This window comes from Chiloscyllium punctatum, chromosome 11, assembly GCF_047496795.1.
Source record: "Chiloscyllium punctatum isolate Juve2018m chromosome 11, sChiPun1.3, whole genome shotgun sequence".
In the NCBI taxonomy this organism is placed as follows: Eukaryota; Metazoa; Chordata; class Chondrichthyes; order Orectolobiformes; family Hemiscylliidae; genus Chiloscyllium; species Chiloscyllium punctatum.
In genome coordinates this window covers 61172553-61196290 of record NC_092749.1, presented here as the reverse complement: position 1 = coordinate 61196290, position 23738 = coordinate 61172553, and the positions used below count along the sequence as shown (strand labels likewise).

The window sequence follows — 23738 nt, the reverse complement described above, 5'->3', positions numbered from 1 at the left end:
ACCAATTGAGGATTTCTCTTCTCCACAACTTCTATCCTGCAAAGATTGAAATAGATGTCAGAAGCTAAATTTTGATTTACAAACCATATCATAATCATGAGCTATTGCCACTGCTAATCTTGCCAATTTATCTCTCTGCTCTTCCATGAGTTCTCACTACTTCAGGAAGTAAAGTTTTGAATTCCTCCATCAAATGTTTTATCTATTTTCAATGGCCTGGTGAGGATCTGTTTGAATATGTCTAAGCATTGCCTAAGTTCAACAAGAAGGATGTAGAAACCCCTTTCCTGTGAGAAAGTAGCTAAACAAATGAAATGGCCAGTGACCATGTGGGTATTGCTGATTCAAACACTGCTCTTATCCACCTATCAAAATTACTTTGATCCTTTCGAAGTCAATGTACGTTTGACCAAGAACCCTCCTTAGATTCCTGAAAAGGAGTCTATATGCTTCTGGTACTAACCTCATTTGCATTTAAGATGGCATTTTTCACCTCACGATTCACCCCAAATAGCTGCTCTGAAAGTAATGCAAATGTCTCACTATCTCTAGCTATCAACTTTGTTTGGTTCAGCAATATACTTTTTGTCATTTACATAAATGATTTGGATGTGAGCATAAGAGGTACACAGTTAGTAAGTTTGCAGATGACAGCAAAATTGGAGGTGTAGTGGACAGCAAAGAAGGTTACCTCAGATTACAACAGGATCTGGACCAGATGGGTCAATGGGATGAGAAGTGGCAGATGGAGTTTAATTTAGATAAATGTGAGGTGCTGCATTTTGGGAAAGCAAATCTTAGCAGGACTTATACACTTAATGGTAAGGAGGTAGGGAGTGTTGCTGAACAAAGAGACCTTGGAGTGCAGGTTCATAGCTCCTTGAAAGTGGAGTCACAGGTAGATAGGATCATAAAGGCGGCGTTTGGTATGCTTTCCTTTACTGGTCAGAGTATTGAGTACAGGAGTTGGGAGGTCATGTTGCTGCTGTACAGGACATTGGCTAGGTTACTGTTGGAATATTTCATGCAATTCTGGTCTCCTTCCTATCGGAAAGATGTTGTGAAACTTGAAAGGGTTCAGAAAAGATTTACAAGGATGTTGCCAGGGTTGGAGGATCTAAGCTATAGGGAGAGGCTGAACAGACTGGGGCTGTTTTCCCTGGAGCGACAGAGGTTGAAGGGTGACCTTATGGACATTTACAAAATTATGAGGGGCATGGATAGGGTAAATAGGCAAAGTCTTTTCCCTGGAGTCAGGGAGTCCAGAACTAGAGGGCATAGGTTTAGGGTGAGAGGGGAAAGATATAAAAGAGACCTAAGGGGCAACTTTTTCATGCAGAGGGTAGTAAGTGTATGGAATGAGTTGCCAGAGGATGTGGTGGTGGCTGGTACAATTGCAACATTTAAGAGGCATTTGGATGGGTAAATGAATAGAAAGGGTTTGGAGGGATATGGGCCAGGTGCTGGCAGGTGGCACTAGATTGGGTTGGGATATCTGGTCGGTGTGGATGGGTTGGACTGAAGGGTCTGTTTCCATGCTGTACATCTCTATGACTCTATGACCCACATGGTCACTGGCCATTTCATTTGTTTAGCCACTTTCTCAAAGGAAACGGGCTTCTACATCCTTCTCGTTGAACTTAGGCAAAGCTTGGACATATTTAAACAAATCCCCACCAAGCCTTTCACAATGATGGGTTTGTTTGTCATCATTGTCCTCCTCACGAAACGTACCTCCTACCTTCACCTCCATTCTTTTCAGTCAACTTTCCTCTCTAATTGCCAACTTATGAAGTTCAAACTGTCTCACTTTCTGCTTTTCTTCTCTCTCTTTCTTCTATTATGGTCTTCCTCTCCTTTGCTTTTAATCATAATTCAAACTGTTTCACTTCCTTTTCTCTTTCTTGTTTTGCCAAGCCTATTCTTTCCTTTTCTTTTGCCTCTAATTCAAAAGGTTTCATTTGTAATTGAATTTTAGCCATTCCAATGGCATTCCAGCTCTTGTAATTGTTGGGCTATTACTGCAGTTACCGCCCTTTTTCACACAGACAAAGGCAATCCCAACTCCAACTGGTCTGCCAATTGCAAAAACTTTGCCATGCTCTCTTCCTGTAAAACACTCGCAGTGACTTCTTCCATCCCCAGAAAACTCTGAGTAACTGAAAAAGCCATTATTACACAAGGTACACCATGTTAAACCAATCTAATTCAACACCTGAAACAAAAGATACTAATACCTAGCACTCACTGCCTTACCTTATCCTAAATCCAACCTGAAATTAGAGATTTTGATCTTGACAACAGCTCCTGATTTGTAACGGACCAGACCAAATCTCCTCAAAAATATTTTAAGTAGCTTAGATACTAACTTTTTTTTGCTTTAAAGGCAGAAGTAACATGCTGGGTTCCAGATGCAATTCAATGGTCAAACTACTTGATGTTAAGCAGAACACAATTTAAACACTATAATTAAAATACAAAAAAAAAATGTAACTTAACTCTATTAGAAAACAACAGAATAATTGATACAGTAACTATTAGTAATTAACTGTTCCAATTTAGTAAAAGAGTCCCATAAACACACCCCTTGGCAAATTAAGAACATAGATTTGTTTCATAGGTAACTCAGCAGCGGAGAGAAACCCCTTCTAGTTATAACAGAAAAAAAAAAGCCTCTACTTCTTCAAAATACCAGCAGCTTCTTACTTGAGATTCTACAGCAGCTGCTTAAATCTGAAGCTAAATAGTAAAAAATAAACCCTTGAAATCTGGGTTTCAGAGAGCTGGCCACACCCATCCAGGCTACTTCTATTGTTCCAACTTTTAAAAATCCCAAGACCTCATCAGTTTTTTACTGGCTCTCCAAGTAGACAGTTTGTTACCTCGGTCTTTAAGCCTCTCATTTTTCTAAAGATAAGGACAAAATATACCTTTTAAAGCTGCAGGATTGTCACTGCTGCCTAATTTGGAAAGTGGAATTCTTATCCACAGAGGTGTATATTGGTCTTGTATTTAATAAAAATTATTTTTTGAATATCCATTTTCTGCAGTTTTACCCAATAACAGTTTTGACCAGTTTGCAGTTGTTAGTCTCTGCCTTATCCTGTTAATTAACCTTATCAAAAATCTAGATTCTTGTACTGCCTCCTTCAAACCTAACTTTCAATTAATCAGGTTACGATTGTGGTTAGATAAATGTTTCTTTACCACAAATCGAGCAAAGTCAGGCTCATTAATAAACCTAGCACAGCCTGCCTGTTGTAGGTTCTGGAACATATTATTTCAGAAAATCGGACTAGACTCAAAATTCACTACCTCTGACATGGGCTATGGTGTTATTCCCACATTCATGTGAAAACTGCAGTTTCATTAAAACATTTCTTTTGCTACAAGCCTCAATTCAGAATTAAAATATCCTGCCAGTTCATTGCTGCTAGGTTTGTAGACAACTCCCATTACAGTTTTCAGTCTGCTTTTGCCCCTCAATTCTAACTATGATGATTGATTTCTCTTAGTCTGTGTGGATCAGTTAGTTAGTTCTAAACAGACATTACTTATTTTTAATTCTTCTATGGTGAACATACATGTTATGAAGTGCACTGCACCTGTTACTAATGCCAGCTATTTGATTTTCATTCACAGCCATAAAGAAACCCTGTTATATAATTCTAGTCTGAAAAGAATTTATTCAATTTAGCCACAACATTTGCTTATTCCAATTAAGCAGAAGGTACATTTAAGACATCTGGATTCAGAAGTCATAATACTTTTCAAAAATGTTACAAAACCTCAATGGAAAATAAAAATAAGAAATACAACACAATGTTCAAAAACAATCCAGGAGTTCCAATTGTTGAGGTGCAGTCTATAAATGCTCTTTGATAGCCTATGAAATTTGAATACTTAGGAATTTAACAAAAAAAGATGACTCTTGTAATAAAGATCTGTAAAATAGTTTAAATTTAAAATTTACATCTTGGTAAAATTACACTTAGCACATCAGATGTACAAGTTTCAAGTAGCATTTAAATCATTATATAAATTCAAAGATATCCCAACGCAGTCTACATTTTTTATACAATATATTTACAATATATTGCAGTGAAATAACTCACTCCACTGTCTTATTACGAAAATATCAAATACTTATTTTTAAATGTCCATTTTAAAAGAAATAGATACAAGATAAATGCTGATAATGGAGTTTCCACACTATATCTGTATTCATTCCCTCATAATTAGCACATTAAATCTTGTTCTTCCAACAGAAATCTAGTCTGTGCTGTTGTTTTAGCTGGGTACTGAAAGTAATCCATTTTCATCAGCTGTGTCCAGAATTTTACAAATTATTGGTGATTCCACCTGAGAAAAACAAAATATCAGATTGAGCCTTGCCAATCATGTCAATGAACAGAAGTCAATATAATTTACATATCAATATCACACATCAGTGTCCCAGATACAAGAAATCAATTAATTTAGCACAGACCAGAGAATGAGCCTGAAACCTTGCTGCTGCATGACTCAGCGGAGTCAACAGGTAAAACAAACTAGATCACAGAAACTGCTGCAGGCCCATAACATTAAAAAATCAGCTGTCCATACAATTAGAGTATATTGCTGTTATTTGGAAATGGTGTTCGAAAACAGATACACTCTGCAAGAGCTGGCATTATGATTTCACTTGATGGTATCTTTGACTTGCTGATTTTCTAGGTAGAGATTAGATTAGATTACTTACAGTGTGGAAACAGGCCCTTCGGCCCAACTAGTCCACACCGACCCGCTGAAGTGCAACCCACCCATTCCCCTACATTTACCCCTTTACCTAACACTACGGGCAATTCAGCATGGCCAATTCACCTGAACTGCACATCTTTGGACTGTGAGGAAACCGGAGCACCCGGAGGAAACCCACGCAGACACTGGGAGAATGTGCAAACTCCACACAGTCAGTCGCCTGAGTCAGGAATTGAACCCGGGTCTCTGGCGCCGTGAGGCAGCAGTGCTAACCACTGTGCCACCGTGCCGCCCAGATCTACAGCATAGAAAAGAAAAACCCTTTGACCCAACAACTCTGTGCCAGTTGGAAAGAACCACCTAACCACTCTAATCCCATTTTCCAACACTTGGCCCCCATATTCTTGCATGCCTTGGTGTCACTAGTGTATTTCTAAAGTACTTCTGGAAGGTTATGATGGCTAATGAATAACTTTAGCAGTTTTTAAAAAAATACCTGCTGCACATATTGTCAACTGGGGAAATCAGTTTCTTCCAGCTTTATTTGGAGGCTGAGATGTACCAACATCCTCATCTTATTTTCCATTTGATTGCCATATTATTTAACTAAGTGCTGTATGAATGCCTTGACAATATGAAATTTGTAACCAAGAAAAAAGGTCAAGTTAAAGATTTTAGATGCTTTCAAAAGCAAACCGGATGAGCGTATGAGAGAAAAAGAGAATAGAAAACGGAGTGAAAGGATAAGATAAATAATTCGAGATATCTTGGGGTTACACGGATGAGAAATTTAGCTGCTCTAGTAACATTACAATGGCAGTGACTATAAAAATTGTTCAGAGTCTGGAAATTCTTACAATTTACCTCCCGCTTTCTCACCTCCTGTACAGTGACAGCAGAGTCTACTACTGTCTACAAGATGCACTGCAGAAACCTAAAGGGCTCTTCGACAGCATCTTTCAAACCCATGACCTCTCTCTGCCACCTCAAAGAAAAACGCGGCAGGCTCATGGACACTCAAATGCCAGGAAGTTTCCCTCCAAGTCATACACCATCATGATTTGGAGCAATTATAGTCATTCCTTTGCTGTTGCTGGGTCAAAATCCTGAAATTCTCTTTCTAATACCACCAAAGGTATATGTACATCACATGAACTGTAGTGGTTCAAATTGGCAGTAAACCACATCCTTCAAGGGCAATTAGGGAATGATGATAAACGGTAGCAACGCCCACACCCCAAGAAGAAATGAGTTGTTTATTCCAAAGAAACTAAAAAGAACAAGTGTAAGATGCACACAGAAAATATAACTCATGTTAGAACAGGTACATGTTACTCACCCCCAAAATATATTGGCAGGTTTGCGGCTCAAGCATGTAGATTGTAACTGCATGAGGAGACTCTGATTCCTTACATCTATGACAGAGTATGCATTTATTTAAATAAAGTTGAAAGCAAAAAGAAAATTTGACTGACAGTTACAGAACATGACAAATATGAACGCTGTCCCGAAATTCAAACTCTTTGTGCAGCTAACTTGCATTTGTGTGGCACCTTTCATGCAATAATACAAGATGCTTCATGTGACCATTGTGAAAAAAAGACCCAAGTTACATCCCCAGGAGATTTTAGGGCAGATGCCAAGCTTAGTTGAACCAGTAGGTTTCAAGGAGCGTCATAAAAGAAAGTAGTAGATACACAAAGTGATTAATGGATGTAATCCCAGAGTCAATGGCCAAGGTAACACCAGGTCACCCATGGGGCAGTGATTAAAAATGGGCCTGCTCAAGATATCAGAATTAAAAGGGTACAGATATGTTGCAAGATTGTGGACCTGGTCAGGATTACAGAGATAGGAAAGGGTAATATAAAGGGATTTAAAGCAAGGATGAGAATTTTAAAATTATGGTGTAGCAATTTGGAAAATGAAAAGACTGAGTTAAATCTATCCGCCTGAATAAAAACAGATCTGTGATGTGACAAAGATCTCAGACTTACTTTAATTTTACAACCACTTGTCGTGGCTTTCCTGTCAAATCACAAAGATCACCATTTCCATAAAAATGTGAAACAACTCTGAAAAAAATGCAATTAACTGTAATTAGAACAGTATTTACAACATCAATTTTCAGCTAATTTTAGTAAAAGGTGCAATAATAGTTGACACATTTAGTCATGACTGAGCTACATTACTAACGCTTTATGGAGTTCAAGTGAGAAGATTTAATACATCCGCAAAGTACTAAATACATGCGGAGATCAGCCAAACGATTTGCATAACTCTATCATGGAAAATTTGATTCCAGATTTATTCAAGTAATTGTAGATTTCAAATGTAGCCGAACCTTGAAACAGAAAGATAATTATGTAATTTTATATGGTGGCTTCAGAGAAAGATTGCTAACAAGAAATGATAATTTACTTTTGTGTTATAGGTCTACAATCTTAAACATTATTTATTATAAATGCCACTACAAATTATTGCAATCAAGAAACTTAGTGTGCAATGCATATTTCAAGTACACAAAGATAATAGTTAAATATATGTGTACCTCAGTCTCATGTTAAAAAGCAAGAGAGGCCTTCACACACTGCCATGAATTATCACAGCTTGGTATCAACATGATCCCATGCCTGCCTGCTGCCTTGCATTATAAAGTAATTACTACTGAGATAGACATCTCCACTTTTTGTCAAAAATATCATAGTTGACAGTGACTGAATAATATTTGTTGTGATTGAATCATACATTCTGTTAACCACTCTTACTTAATAAATGTTGTGTGAACTGAAAAATTCAGATTTATTTGATAGCTCATGATAACTCAAAAGATGTTATCCACAGAAATGATTGAAGACAAAAGGAAGCCATTCAACCCATTACGTCAGTGTTGGCTTTTTGAATAAATTACTGTCTTTAACCCCACATCCAGCTTTTGGTCCATAACTAGAAAATTTCCTCATCCTCAATTAAGAGTCATAGTGTCATAGAGATGTACAGCACAGAAACAGACCCTTCGGTCCAACCCGTCCATGCCGACCAGATATCTCAACCCAATCTAGTCCCATCTGCCAGCACCCGGCATAAATCCCTCCAAACCCTTCCTATTCATACACCCATCTAGATGCCTTTAAATGTTGTAATTGTACTAGCCTCCACCACTTCCTCTGGCAGCCCATTCCATACATGTACCACCCTTGGTGTGAAAAAGTTGCTCCTTAGGCCCCTTTTATATCTTTCCCCTCTCACGCTAAACCTACACCCTCTAGTTCTGGACTCCCCCACCCCAGGGAAAAGACTTTGTCCATTTATCCTATCATACTCCTCATGATTTTATAAATCTCTATAAGGTCAGCCCTCAGCCTCCGACGCTCCAGAGAAAAGAGGCCCAGCCTATTCAACTTCTCCCTATAGCTCAAATCCTCCAACCCTGGCCACATCCTTGAAAATCTTCTCTGAACCCTTTCACAACATCCTTCCACTGGAAGGAGATCAGAATTGCATGCGATATTCCAAAAGTGGCCTAACCAAAGTCCTGTAGAGGTGCCACATGACCTCCCAACTCCTGTACTCAATACTCTGACCAAAGCATACCATACGCCTTCTTCACTATTCTATCTACCTGTGACTCTACTTTCAAGGAGCTATGAGCCTGCACTCCAACATTATTCAGCAACATTCCCCTAACCTTACCATTAAATGTATAAATCCTGCTAAGATTTGCTTTCCCAAATGCAGCATCTCGTATTAATCTAAATTAAACTCCATCTGTCACTTTGGCCCATCTCAATTGCTATTCAACTTTATGAAATCTACTATTAGCAGCTTTTCAGATTCCAATAACAAAAAATAATGTCTTCCTTTTAGATCTTTTAACAAAATTTTTAATCTATGACCTCTGTTTGTTGACCTACCTGTTGGTGGGAATAGAGTAGATATTGAAAATCTATTGGTACGTATTATCTGGAGAACCTTTATTAGGTCATTCATAGCCTTCTCTGCTCAATGGGAGAACAGTCCTAACTTTTGGAATCTCTTTTCATAACTTAAGACTCTTATTACTGACATGTCCTGATAAACCTCCTCTACCTTTTATAGACTTGTATTTTTCCTGAAGTATGATGCTCAAAGTTGTTCAATGTTCCAGCTGAAGCTACTCAGTGAGTTATGTATTAAATCCTTACAAATTCACCTCACTTTCTGTGTTCCATCTTCTCTCCATTGGTAAGACCGTGCTGAATTTTTTGCAGCCCACGTGACATGTTCTCCTTTATTCCAGGTACCAACCACTATGATGCTTTTTCCAGCTCCTTTATCCTTTAGACAATATAAAAAGTAATTATCTTGTAATTTGTTTGTCATAGCTTAAAACAAAAAGAAAGAAAAATCAGTTTGGAGACAGAAAGTATTAGAAGCTATCACCAAGTAGCCACTAGCCTTCACCTTAAAGTCAGGCCATATATTAAAAACAGAAAATGCTGCAGAAACTCAGCAACTCTGGCAGCATTTTTTGGAAGAATAAACAGTTACCATTTTGAGTCCAATGATTCCTCCTGTCTTAACCCCCACTTTCTGCACTCAGTGTCTGCACTTAGCACTTCCAGGCTTTGAGCACAGCATGAATTATATACATGGTAGCAATCTTTTGTGGTTCTTAAATAAGTCATCAACACTATTTCAGACACGCACCAATGCTTGTCACACCCACCAAGCATTACTGTTCCCTATACTAAAGCTAATAACTCAGTGAGAGACAAGTTACTGCCAAATTTACATTGCAATCTATGACATGAAAATCTTCATATGCGCGAACCTGAGTAAGTGAATATGCAAATATGTTGTTGCTTTGCCATGTTTCTCCTCTTTATTTCAAAAGCCAGCGACTCCTTGGTGGAGCATCCTAATGGGTTTAATGGCCACATATGAATATTTCACTGTATAGTGATCAGGAGTAGAAATTCGGGGTGATGCATCCTCCACATCATCATGGTCTCATTTTGAATGTAGCAATTCTACGGATCATCTAGGTGGATATCATTTAACTCAACAAATACTGATCTTGTATGCTTCCTGGTGTTTGGCTTAGTTATTCATTATCTTAATGAGTTGAGCCATGGGAAAAATATGTATGAACACTCTCTAATTTGTATATAAAGAATACCATAAAATTAAGAAAACCAGATTGTCACAATTTTTAACTTTTGTATCGAAATTTGAATGTCCCCATCTTCAACATTCACACCAACAATCACTGATGTACTGGCGCACACTAGTATGTACAATCTACAAGATGCAGTGCAGTAATTTACTAAAACTCCTTATGTAGCAGCTTCCAAAAATCAAAATCTCCATCTTCTGGAAGGACCAGTGCAGAAGGTGCATGGGAACACAATCACCTGCAAATTCCCCTCCAAGCCACACACTGTCTTGAATTGCCACTGCACTGCTGTTTCCTTAATGTGGCTGGGTCAAAATCTAGGAACACCCATCCTCACACCACTGTGCATGTACCCATACCAGATGGCGTACTGTGATTGAAGAAGGCAGCTCATCAGTAAATTCTCAAGTACAAACAAGGATGAGCAATAAACTTTGGCCTAATTATTGTCACCCACATCTATTGAAACATAAAATTATTGATAAAAAACACTATACAGTCTAAGTATAGGCAGTGCTGATGTAAGCTTTTAATTTTGCTTCAACATTTTGTTACAGTATATACAGTACCTAAGGGGGCCATTTGGCCCCACTTATCCATGCTGCCAGAAAAACACCCAGATGGCCTTTCTAATTTCAACCTCTAAACATTAATTAAAAATCTTAAAAAAATCATTTTACTGAAAACAAAATAAAATATTATGCAATCACACATACCTCATGGTATTGTTGCACATGCTTACCATAGCAGAATTCATATTTCCACCATCCCACACCCTGCCAATATAACAGTAAAGCAAATTATCCATATTTGAAATGCCATGACACAAATAATTCAACCAGAATAGATATTTCAGGAACGAGATCTAAACTAGGGAAACGGGAAATATTAGTAACTTCTAAAGATGTTCTACTCAATCACTGCTGATTAAACTCCCTTTCATTACCATTTTTAAAACAGGAATAAACTATACAAAAACAGACAAATCACAAGAGATGGATAGTTAAACTTCTGGCAAAGGAACAAAGCATTCTCAAAGTTTTTTAAAATTGCAATTATGTGTCTTTGATGGCTTAACTCCCCAAAGTGTGTTTACTATTTCACACTAACAATGGTGTTCCTTTACTACCCACTATCCATAGCCAAGCATTCACCTACACAGCCCCAATACTGCAGTTGTACTGTTTGAAGTGCAGGGAGCAGGAGATGTATACAAGATGTTCGGCTGAAATTTCTCTCACGTCTTCTATTTTTAAAATTACTTTTGAAAAATCAATTTGATAATTGTCAGTTCAATTCTATTTAGATTCTCTGTTTGATTCACTGGCTTAGGAATGTCCACCTTTAGATCCAAGGATCAGAAATATATGGAAAAAATCTCCTGGTAAGAGTTTGCTGAAATACAAAACCTGATGCACAACAGATTCAAACACTCCTTTGCACAAAAATTGGAAACCATCATGCAACAAGCAACATGACACCCATACAAACTCAGGATTTCCATATAAATAAAAACAAATTCTCTAAAACACAAAACATTCAAGACATACAAGATACATTGCAGAAACTGGTGCTCCAATCTAACTGGTAGGAATTTTATTCTTCATATGAACTTCTTTCCATTCCATCTTTCTCATCTTAGCCTTTCAGTGTGTCTTTCCATCTGTTATTATCGAGTTTCCTTTTGAAAACAAGCTAAATACCTAAGCCACTTTCTATGGTAGTCAATTCCAAATTCAAGCCACTGAGTAAATTTCTTATGTGCCTATTAGTAACTATCTTATATTCATCGTCCATAGCTTTGGATTCTCCCACAAATGTAAAGAATCTTTCTACAAGTAGCTTGTTGAACTTCCTCAATTTTATCGATTTATATGAAGTCATCTTTCCATCAGACATTTTCTTAAAAAAAATTCAAATGCCGGTTTAAATTTTGCTCAATATCTGTAATTCCTCCAGTCTGAAATTTGACAAAAAATTCCTTTTGAATCCGATTGAACCTTCACATACTGGCTGACCTCGCAGAAGGTTTTGGACTTGTGAGGTACTGGGCTCCTGCCATTAGACAGAAGCAAAAAACTGCTGTTATCTTTGTTAGTCCTGCACTGAACTATTTACCAAGCATTTCAAAGATGTTATTTAGATGCACTGAACAAAGTCTTAGATGCTCCAGTACCACACAAAACTAAAAAATGATGGTCTCCCCTGTTAACACACACTACATAAATAAAATCAAACTTTCGTACATTAAATCCATACATTGTTCTTTCAACTCATGTTTTCAACAAAATAATCATCACATTTTTGAATGCCAGTTTACAGCAATAGAAAGCAATATAAATCATGTCTCGCTGACAACAAATCTCACTTCCCTTGTCTCTTCCATAGCTCTTTATCTTCCTTCAAAATGTTTATGCCCTTTTCCCTTAAAAGATACAATGACATTTGATTCAGGAATCAAATTATTCCATGCTTCAAAACATTCCTGGCATAGTTTTTCCCAACAGCCCTTCTCATTGTCACAGTGATCATTTAAAATTGACTTTCAACAATAAATCACTTGAAGGTCATTTTTCTTATTCTTCCTCAATCTCACTTTTCAACCTTCCAACATTTCTCACATTCACGATTCTGTAATTTGTAATATTACTGAGACAACTGGAGCTAAATTTGTTTCTTTTTCATTAGAACTAGATTTTTGCCAGAGAGGGATGTATTTATTTCAGAAATCATGTATTTCATATTGGAATAGTTTCACTGCTGATTATTCCAGTGCTAACTTTAATTTCATGATTAATCTGGAGCTGGAATCCTGTTTAGCAGATGAAACACAGGCCTTTATCCATTCCAGTATTTTTATATAGACTGTCCATCATTCTTCTACAAGTTTACACTGAACTAATAGTTCAAAATAGACATAATTAGCTTCTGGCTTTATTTCTCAAAGACAAACTTTCAGCCAATTTATTCAGTTTTATATTTATTGCTTATGACTACTGTCCAAAAAGACGAGCAAAGGACTGGACTCTTACCCCATGGAAGCAATAGGAGCCACTTAGAAATTCCTGAATAAGCTGTTCATCAGTCAGTTTTGAGATGTGAGTAGTTCCTACAACAACTGGCTGCTGTCCTCCAACACTGATTGACTTGTGGGATACAAACTTTTCATCACTTGTGGATGTTGCGTCAAGTTCCTATTGTTAACCCAACAAAGAAACCATTTCAAAATGTCATTCATTAAAGTGCATGAACACTATCAAAAAAACAGTCTGCTCAACTCTTAAGCCCAGTATGGAAAATAAATCATATCGGCTGGTTACACAGCTGAAATACTTGGGGGAAAAAAAAAGACATTCCAAGTAGAACTTTCTTTCCATACAAAGCTCTCAGGACATCCATCTCACTAACATCGTCATGGATTAATGTTCCTGTCTTGTACATTTCACAGTTTCAAATGTGTTGCCAATCTTTATCAATTTGAAATAATTTTGTACAGCACTCAAATTACATTGAGATTTATTTAAGTAACAATACAAAATAAAGTGGAAGGTAAGATATCCGTAACTTCAGCAGCTTTGATGTTAAGTTGTAATATCTCCCATCATTACATAGAAATGGGTTGATCCTTTAATTCTTTACATTAGTTAAGGAGTATAAGTAAGAAGGTACTGAGGAAGGACCATATGCTCACCTGGTGAGCTACATGGAACAAAGATAACAAAATTAGAAAGATCTTAAATCCACACTTAATAATTTACAACAGATATGCAAAAATTTGGATATAGTTATTATTTAGACAATTGTCCTTACACAAAAAAATTGTTAATTACTTAAATGCCTAAATAATATAGAATTTGAATATATTACCATTGTTTCAAAGCATGGTCAAAACAAATATAAATTTCACTAATTCGTTTTTAGAACTGGCACAACAATACAAATATTCTATTTCACAACCAATTTGTCTGTGAATTATATGCAGAAGTTGATAAAGTGTGGCACTGGAAAAAGCAAAGCAGGTTAGGCAGCATCTGAGGAGAAAGAGAGTCAATGTTTTGGGCATAACCCTTCAAAAGGACAGGGGAGGGACAAGGGGGCTGAGGAATAAATGGGGGGGGGATGGGGCTGTGGAAAGGTAGGTGGGTGAAGGTAGGAGGTGATAGTGGTAGGTCGGTGGGAAGTGTGGAGCAGATGGTCAGGTCAGGTCAAGTCAAGTCAAGTCAACAAATCGGAGCTGAATCAAAGGGGTGGATCATAGAACCCCTACAGTGTGGAAACAGGCCCTTCGGCCCAACAAATGCACATTGATCTTCTGAAGACTAACCCACACAGACCCATCCCCTTACCCTATTATCCTACATTTACCCCAGACTAATGCACCTAACCTACACATCCTTGAATACAATGGATAATTTAGCATGGCCAATTCACTTAAACTGCACATCTTTGGATTATGGGAGGAAACCCACGCAGACACGGGGAGAATGTGTGAACTCCACACAGACAGTTGCCTGAGGCTGGACTCAAACCCAGGTCCCTGGTATTTGAGGCAGCAGTGCTAACCATTGAGCCACAGTGCCACCCCCGTGGACGGGAGGTTTTGAAACTACTGAATTCAATGTTGGTAGGCTCCAGTGGCAGAAGATGAGGTGCTCCTCCTCCAGTTTGTGGGTGGCCTTATTTCAGCGGTGGAGGCAGCCCAGAATGGACATGTCACTGGGGGAGTTGAAATAGATGGCCACAGGAAGATGAAGGTTAGTTGGTGCGAGCGGATCAGAAATGTTCCCTGAACTGTCCTGCGAATTTGTGCTCTGTCTCGCTGATGTAGAAGAGACCACATCTGGAGCAGTAAGTGAGGTTCTAGGGTGTACAAGTAAATCTCTGATTTTGAATGATCCTTTGGGGCCTGGTGCGGAGGGGAAATGTGTGGGCACTGGTTTTACACATCTTATGGTTGCAAGGGAAGGTGCCACATGTGGAGACAGGATTGATGGGGAATTTGGACCTAACGAGGGAGCCACGGAGGGACTGGTCCCTATGGAATGCAGATAGGGATGGGGAGGGAAACATATTTTTGGTGTTGGGGTCTGTCTGTAGGTGGCGAAAATGGCAGAGCATGATGCACTGGATTTGGAGATTAGTGAGGACCAAAGAGGATTGTTTGGGGTAGTAGGGTTTGAAGGTGGAAGTACGGGAAATGGGGGAGATGCAATTGAGGGCATTGTTGATAACAGGAGGGGAAATTACAGTCCTACAAGTAGGAGAACCTGTCTGGGATTGGAACTGCTCATCCTGGGAGCAGATACAGCAAAGGTGGAGGAATTGGGAGTAAAGGACCGCACATTTTACAGGAGGGGGTGTGGGAGGAGGTGCAGTCAAGGTAGCTGTGGGAGTCAGTGAGTTTGAAGTAGATGTCAATGTAAAGCCGATCGCCAGAGAGGGAGAGGTCCAGGAAGGGGAGAGAGGTGTCGGAGATGGTCCAGGTGAATAGGTGGTCAGGGTGGAAGGTGTTGGTGTAGTGGATAAACTGTTCAAACTCCTCATGAGAGCACAAGTTAGCAGTGATACAATCATCGATGTAGCAGAGGAGAAGGTGGGGGTTGGTGCTGTGTAACTGTGGAAGATGGACTGTTCCACATATCCTATGAAGAGGCAGGCATAGCTGGGACCCATATGGGTACCCATAGCCACCCCTCTGGTTTGTAGTAAGTGGGAGGATTGAAAGGAGAAGTTGTTTAGGGCAAGGATCAGTTCAGCCAATCAAAAGAGAGTATCAGTGGAGGGGGACTGAGTGGGTAGGCGGGAGAGGAAGAAGCACTACAGTCCGACTCCAGCACCAAAAATATATTTCTCTCCCTACCCCTACCTGCATTCTGCAGGGAGCATTCCCACCACAACTCTCTCGTTAATTCCACACTCTCCACCAACTTCCTCTCCACACCTGACATCTTCCCCTGGCACCCACACCTCCCCCCTCACCTCCGTCCAAGGCCAAAGGATCATTCCAAATCCAGCAGAGATTTATTTGCATATCCTCAAACCTTATTTACTACATCCATTGCTCACAATGTGGTCTCCTCTATATCAGAGAGAGCAAGCGCAAACAGTTTAGGGAACATTTCTGGTCCATTTGCACCAACCAACCTCATCTTCTTATGACCATCTATCCTACCCCCTCCCCCAGTGACATGTCCATTCTGGGCCTCCTTTACCACCTAAACAAGGCCACCCACAAACTGGCAGAGGAACACCTCACCTTCCATGTCAGTAGCTTATAATCACATGGCCTCAACACTGAATTCACCAGTTTCCAAATGTCCCTTCTCCCCACCCCATTCCAGATCCAACCCTCTGACTTGGCTCCATCCTCTTGACCTGACCTACCTGTCCATCTTCCTTCCCACCTAGTGGCTCCACACATTTCTCATCGACCTATCACTATCACCTCCTACCTTTGCCCACTGATCGCCATCTCATCTATCTTTCTGCTAGTCCTAACCCCTATTTATTTCTCAGCCCCATTCTCCTTCCCCAATCCTGATGAAGGATTATGCCCAAGACGTTGACTTTCTTGCTCCTCAGATGCTGTTTGACCTGCTGTGCTTTTTTCAAGTGCCACACTTTATTGATGCGGACTTCTTCAGCATCTGTGGTCCTCCCTATCTCCTCAAGTTCTATACAGAAGTCAGGAACACATTCCCTTAGCTTTTTGTGAGAATAGCAAACATATAATAGTTACCTCTTGGGCTCTCTGGGTAGTGAAAGGTGGTTTCAGCAGATCCTCTTGCTGTTTTTCTAACTGTTCAAGACTTTTAGGCCTTAATGGTGAGCCGTGTACTGACTGACAAAATATGTCATTAACTGGGGAGGATTTAAATCTGAGCAAGATAAAACAAAGTTAACACTCACAAATGCCACCAAGTTATTAAGAATGAATACAAAAATGCAGTTCGAACGGATTATTATAAACTAAGATTAAAAATAGATAATGTTTATGGTAAGTGAGATTACATGGTGTTGTTGGCTACTTTACCTGTATTTAGGATGGCTGCACAATAGTGGTGTCAAGATTACTAGTTCATATTCACAGGTGGTGACTTCAGCAACTGAGAGAATCTCATGTTTGGCTTCAGGGTGGCAGACATACATCACAGTGGTGACTCTTGGCTTGTTCTGTTTTAAGCTGCAAGGTGTACCATTTCCCATTACCACTGGGTAATAAGGAGTGATTTGTCCTTCTATATTTTTGGTGTGAACCTTAAAATTAAATAATTGCCACTTTAGTATATTAAAGTATTAACAACCATTGACAGGATTTATCTTTAATCATTAGTGGAAGCATTCACAACTCAGAATGTAGCAATATATATCATAGCAACAAAAATGTTACAGGTTTGTCTTCTTTGTAACCTTTTTAGGAGAATCAGTTTTCATGTTTCACACAGTAGTTCTAAGAAAGGTGCAAAAAAAAATGGAGATGGAGAAAAAGTTTTTTTTATCTTTAGCTGAATCTTCAAAACCAAGTTTAAAACTTAGATCTGGTGCAAAAAGGGACTATATCAGAAATTATGCATCTAAAGCTGTATACGTAAAATGTAAAATGGGAATTTAGATGGGTTATAAATTATAAAACAAAAATAAATTAATTTTAATTTAAAAAGGGGTAACTATGCAGAAGAAAGCCTGAACTACAATGATATCACTTAAAAAGCATTTCAGAAGTTACATCTTTCACTGTCAAAAACAAGTTACTATTTTAATTGATTCTACATCAGTAACTGAAGTTTACAATAATGAGGGATTTGATTATAATTTACTTTGTTAATACTGATCAATTACTTGATGTTGCTGATTTTAAACTTTAAAAATAGAAGTTGCTTTGAAGGACAGATAAGAGAGCGTTTGGTTCAGTTTAAGCAAAACTGCTGCTGACAGGGAACTAATAATGTTTTTCTAAATGTTCTTAAATCCATATTTTGGTTGTACAGACTGCTCTTTTATATAGAATGCAAAAGACCATAGGAATAGCGAGAAACTTTAATAAATGACTTCTGGTTTTATGTTTGTTTTGAAAATCTTGCTTTTATAGAAACAAGAATAATTTAGATTCTGTCATCTAGTTACTCATCCCCATTGAAGAATATTCTTTTTGAAGCTGAAATGAGCAAACATGATTAATTAGAATGTTTGTCAAGTGGCTTAGCAGCATCTTGGGTAGGGACATCTACATCAAACCCTAAAACATTGAACTGTGGAGATTTGAAACAAACAAAAGCAGAAATTCCAGAGAAATTCAGCAGGTCTGGTAACATCTTTGGAGAGAAAGTAGTCTTAACATTTTGTGTCCAGTGATCCTTCTTCAGAACCAAAGAACCGTTGCGCAGGTTTTCAATGTAGTTTTTGTTTTACTTTCCATTTATGATATTTCAGCTTCCACCTTAACTGTAAGTTCCAATCATTACTTTTCTCTCTGCAAAATGATTGAAATATCCAAACTTGTCAACACACCACTCCAGCTGTCAAAACCTTCAGCTAGCTTGGATTTATGACAGACAAACTGTCTCAAAGTCTAGCTCAGCACATGCATTGGAAAGGATGCCACCAACTCTGGCCAGCTAACAAAATAGCATGGCAAAACAACAAACTGATCTGCAGGACTAATATCCTTCCGTGAAAGGCTTGTATCCTCAGTTCAGTGCGAGTGGTATTGAAGCCTGGACATCCTAGATCTATCAAGAAAAAAGGCTCCGGTGTTGATGTATATCCTGGGCATGATACAGAAAAGCATTACGTGGAAAGACAAAGTCAACAACAATGTAGTCCTTTCCATGTCAAAGATATCAAGCATGCTTGTGCTAATCAAGCAAAGAAAGCTTTTGTGACTTCAGCATGTATCCTGAATGTAAGGTGGCTGCATCCAAGGATAGTGACATATGGGGAGGTTGTCTGTATCAAGAGACCAGCGAGGTACCCAAAGCATGGATTCAAGGTGACTGTCAACAAGAGACACAAAAACCCTCAATATTAATCACAGTAAGTGAAAAACTCTCACTGAGATTGATGCAAATAGCTATACTGTTTATGGGCAGTTGTGTGACATCATCATGACACTTGATTTTAGAGGTTCCAAGGTAGATGTCAGCTTGAAAACAGTGTCAGCATAAATCATTCTGCACCATCAGTAAGGGACAACTTTATGTGTGGCACATGGCAGGAAGTGCCTTTCTAGAATTAACTTGTTCAACCATCAAAAGCAAATGATCACACCTGAAGTCAGATTTGATGAGGTCTAGGCACCCTCGTGACCTGTTCCACTCACCCCCACTCTCTCTTTGTCAACAAACCAAAACCACCATTTTCCAGCCCCTTTCAGTTCTGAAAGAGAGTTATATCGGAATAAAAATTTTAACTATGTCTTCTTTCCACAGATGCTGTCTTACCTGCTGAGTCTCTCTAGCATAGTTTTCGTTTATGAATTTGAGACTGCACTCCCCCTTCATCTCTTGCAGATGGAAAAATGCCTGTCATCAAACTGCCTATCAAAATGATTAAAAGGAAAGGATGACTTATGCATTTAACTCCTGAAGAGGGGCTTATGCCCGAAACGTCGATTCTCCTGCTCCTTGGATGCTGCCTGACCTGCTGCACTTTTCCAGCAACACATTTTTCAGCATTTAACTTGTTGGCTTCCTGTGTTCAATGTGATATGCTGTTTAGTCTTCTTGATGATATTACAGCTGCTGGAGATTTTGAGCTGGGGCCAGAATCAAATTAACAGAGGGGAAGGTGAAATCCATCTGCATGGCTAAATCTCTGTGGGCACCTTTCTTGAAAATAAATGCAGTCACTTTGCCATTGACAACAAAATCTGCCTGCGATCAAACACCGCTGTACTGTTTCGCTTCACAAATTCGAATTAGCAGTGCCACCTGGAGGGGAGATGTCATATAATTCAAAAGTACACACAGCCAAACCTGAGAGTAATACTGTGTCAGCACTGACAAAACTGCCAAGAAAACGATTCAGAATGAAGCATCAGCAGGCAATCAGCCTAGGACTTAGCTTCAGGTAGAACACTAAAGAATGAGAGTTTATTGGAGTTGCTGTGGGCAACAGGCTGACATTTTACATATCGTGCAACTTGTTGATAAGGAAAAAGATTTAAATCCTACAATTGTATCAAGTTATTTCCAATACCTAAGCTCAGGATCATGAAACATGTTACTATCAATTGGTGGCCAATCAATCACAATTCTGGAAATAATAGTTCAGCTACAAATGTTTTTGGAGCAATCTGAAGAGGAGAAAGGTGCTGTATTGATGTAAGTGCCTTGTTAATCTGCTCAAAATTTTGTACTTGAAATCTGTATGTACAGTTCAGAATCATCCTGCAAAAGGCTGTATTCCACTTACTTTCAATTTCTCACTTCCAGATTCTTCTGAGTGTTCGGGAATAGAATCTAGACAAAGACATAGAAATCCAGAATGTGTTTAAAATACAAGTACATTTTCATGAATGTTTCAACATAATTTCACACAAGTGACAGGAACAAACATCTCCCCAGGACTGTGATCCTGTTAGAAACCCAACTGCAGAATTTTAATAGGAGGAAACATCCATGGTAACGTTACAACTGTTTATCTAACCACAATGCTAATTCTTGGACTGGCACTGAATTTGCTGCTCCATCTTAGGAGTTAATAGTTTATAAGTGTTAATATATGCCTAGAATGGTGAGTCTTTTTGCGATTCAAATTTGTCTCCGTGAAAGACTGAACACTAATACAGAATGAAAGTGTGTATGTTTATTCAGGGGAGCTGTCACATCTTCCAAAATCTATTCTAAGGGTTTCCCATATGGTTCTGGACAAGCTCAAGAATCTACTGTCATCTAAAACTTGATTCTTTTGGCACGATACTTAAAGCATAATGAAAATACGTGTCACAAAGAGATAATGAATGAATTATGGTAAAAACTTCTGTATCAATTTTTTAAATTCTATTAGCCAGGGTTAAAATGAAATTTTAGCTTATAGAATCAATGACACAAATTAAACATTTCTTTTTGATTCTAAATAATCACTCTCAGGTTCCCTGATGGCACACAGTACCTCCTGCCCAACTTTCTAACCTTTTCCATGTCCTCAACACTGCAAGAATTCTGTGTTCTTCTATCTTTCCCCTATAACCTTCACAGCAGCACTCGTGACGTACTTTCAGGCACCTAGATCCTAAACAGTGACATTCCTTCCTTTTTGGTCACCAGTTCAATGGCCATTTGGCTTGGATCACTTTTTGGCTGAGTGCAAGTGGCTTTTACAGGAATGAAACACTTTACTACCTTAAAAACTATATTGCTAATACAGATTGCTGGAGCTACATAGTATGATCAGATACAACAGCAAGTGATGAAACAGTACCTAAAATGGTTTGATCTAAAGAGACTATTTTTTAATTGGTGCTGCTTTAACGCAATTAATCTTTCATTGTGATTATCATCATACTGAAGATTTCTTGACAGGTTTGAGGTAACATGCTTGATATGTATGCCTGTCATACATAAATGAAAATTCAGTGCTTACTGATATAGGTGGCTTCATACCTTTGGTTTCAGAATCAGCTGGTGTTCTCATGGTACCAAGATAATATTCTTGAATATTAACTTTCTGCTAAATCAAAGATATAAAGTTAACAGTGAAATAACCTAAAAAATTGATATGAATAAAACATGATAAAATGACACACAGTACCTGACCAGTTTCCTTTTCCTCATGGTATTGGCGAATATGTTTTCCATGACACACTTCGTAGGTCCAGTAAGATTCAATCTGCAAATTTTGAAAGAATTGTTAGAAATATTTAGCAAGTTATATTCGATTCCAAACCAACAACTCAAAGAATATTTACAAATTTAACATTAATTTTGTAAAAAATACAAAATCACGGATATTAAAGAACACTTTAAATACCAAATACTTAGAACTTTTGAAGCAATGTGATACAAATTTAAAATTACTGAATACAATATTCTTCATAGGAAGCATATCTCCAAAAAAAAAAGCATGTTTCCAACATACCCAGGGAATGAACAGACCCTTGTTTGTACATTTAGTCCCTGTGGTTATATATGCACTCAATATGATATTCATTGATTTGAAACATAGAAGATTAAAATACTTACGAGTTTGTTGCTTTAGCTATAAAACTTTTCTTAAATAGTAAATAGATAATTGACAAATAGTGTCAACAAAGAATGGATTTTACAGTGCTCATCATATGAAGCTGGTCACAGAAGAGGATGATCCAAAATGAACTGTCTTAGACAGCCAGGGCCGATTTCTGCTGGTCAACAGATACTGCAGCAACACCAGTACTTTGAGAGTAGGAAAGAGAATGGAATGTTTTGTCTGCCTTGGTGTTTCTAGATATAGGACTTTCTGGTGGAACTGGTGGAAAATAATGAGCAATTACAATTGCTGTACTAAGATTAAAGCTGCTTATTCTAGGTTGGCTAGAATCTTGTTGATGCTAGGAATGCTTTAGCTTGTGGCACTCTACCTCAGAATCAGAAAGCTGTGAGTTCAAGTCCTTCACTGGAGACTTGAGCACTACAACCTAGGCTGACATTTCAAAAAAATGCAATGAGGGAATGCTGCACTGCAGATGTGGTGTTAAATCAAGGTCCCACATATTCTCCCAGCTGGATGTAAAAGATCCAGGAGAGCAGGAGAATTATTCCCAGTGGCCAGGTCAGTAATTATGAGTCAATATCAATGAAGCAAAATATGTTGTTAACTTATTAGAGCTTGTGACAACTTGCTACGTACAAACTGTCTGCTGTATTTTCTACATTAACTATATCTTTTAAGTAAGTAACACAGAAAATCTAAATATAAAAGTTACACTCAGAAAGAGCACCAAACAAGTATGGATCCAAATAAAATCTAAAAGATCTTTAAATTTGAATTGAATGCCTGTGGCCTTCTTTAAAACACTGTGGTTCCTCCATTGAACAGGTAACTAGCAATAGCACATAGTTCAGTATCAAAATAAGGAGACTCCTTATCATGATTGAAGCTAGGTTTAATTCCCATAAGTTTCATGAAAGAAGAAATACTATGATGTGATACATTATAGAAAAAAAGTGAGTAATTAGTCAGTCAATCAACTTTGAACATGAATGGATCAGTTGGAGAGACAGTTAGAGGTAAAGAGGAATTTACAAGAGCAAGGGAATGTAATGGATGGCAGTTATAGGAAGGGAAAAATAGTTGCAGATACAGTCACATGGATGGGTTAACTCCAGGAAAGGTAAGAGAGGTAGGCAGATAGCCACAGAAGACTCCTGCACTATCCCCATTTCGAACAAATATGCTGTTTTGGAAAATGTAGGGGGTGATGGATTCTCAGGGGAATGTAGCACGAACAGCCAAGTTTCTGGAATCGAGACTGGCTCTAATGCAATGAGGGGAACTTTGGGTTCGAAGGGATTGATTGTGTTGGGAACACTCTAGTCTGAGGTATAGACAGATGTTTTTTGTGACCAGCAGCAAAAAATCAGAATGGTGTGCCAGGATCAAGGATGACACAGAGGGTACAGAATGTTCTCAAAGGGGGAGAGGGGCCAGCAGGAGGTCCTTGTACACATTGGAACCAATGACATAGGAAGGCAAGTGTGTACAAGAAAATTTTCTGAGTCAGTATGTGGATGTACCTACTAGAGAAGGTGCAAAACTTGACTTACTCTTGGGAAATAAGGCAGGGTTAGGTGACTGAGGGGTCAGTGGGGGAGCACTTTGGGACCAGTGATCATAATTCTATTAGTTTAAAATAGTGTTG

The 23738-nt window shown here is 38.4% G+C and overlaps 1 protein-coding gene across 2 annotated transcripts in view; it reads right to left on the bottom strand.

Annotated features, from left to right (window-relative positions):
- Positions 1–3672: 3672 nt before the first annotated feature.
- Positions 3673–23738, bottom strand: part of erlec1 (endoplasmic reticulum lectin 1) — a 37193-nt gene continuing 17127 nt past the window's right edge. Inside the window, exons 4-14 of one of the 2 annotated variants that reach the window (XM_072580906.1) lie at positions 21650–21727; positions 21502–21568; positions 20312–20358; positions 16932–17155; positions 16638–16776; positions 12931–13092; positions 10615–10674; positions 8933–9057; positions 6738–6815; positions 6080–6155; positions 3673–4362 (exon numbers count right to left, since the gene is read on the bottom strand). In XM_072580906.1, coding sequence (XP_072437007.1) covers positions 4291–4362; positions 6080–6155; positions 6738–6815; positions 8933–9057; positions 10615–10674; positions 12931–13092; positions 16638–16776; positions 16932–17155; positions 20312–20358; positions 21502–21568; positions 21650–21727 — 1128 coding nt within the window. In that variant the 3' untranslated portion in view covers positions 3673–4290. The remainder of the gene's footprint in view (positions 4363–6079; positions 6156–6737; positions 6816–8932; positions 9058–10614; positions 10675–12930; positions 13093–16637; positions 16777–16931; positions 17156–20311; positions 20359–21501; positions 21569–21649; positions 21728–23738) is intronic. The other variant, XM_072580907.1, reaches the window with a different exon arrangement.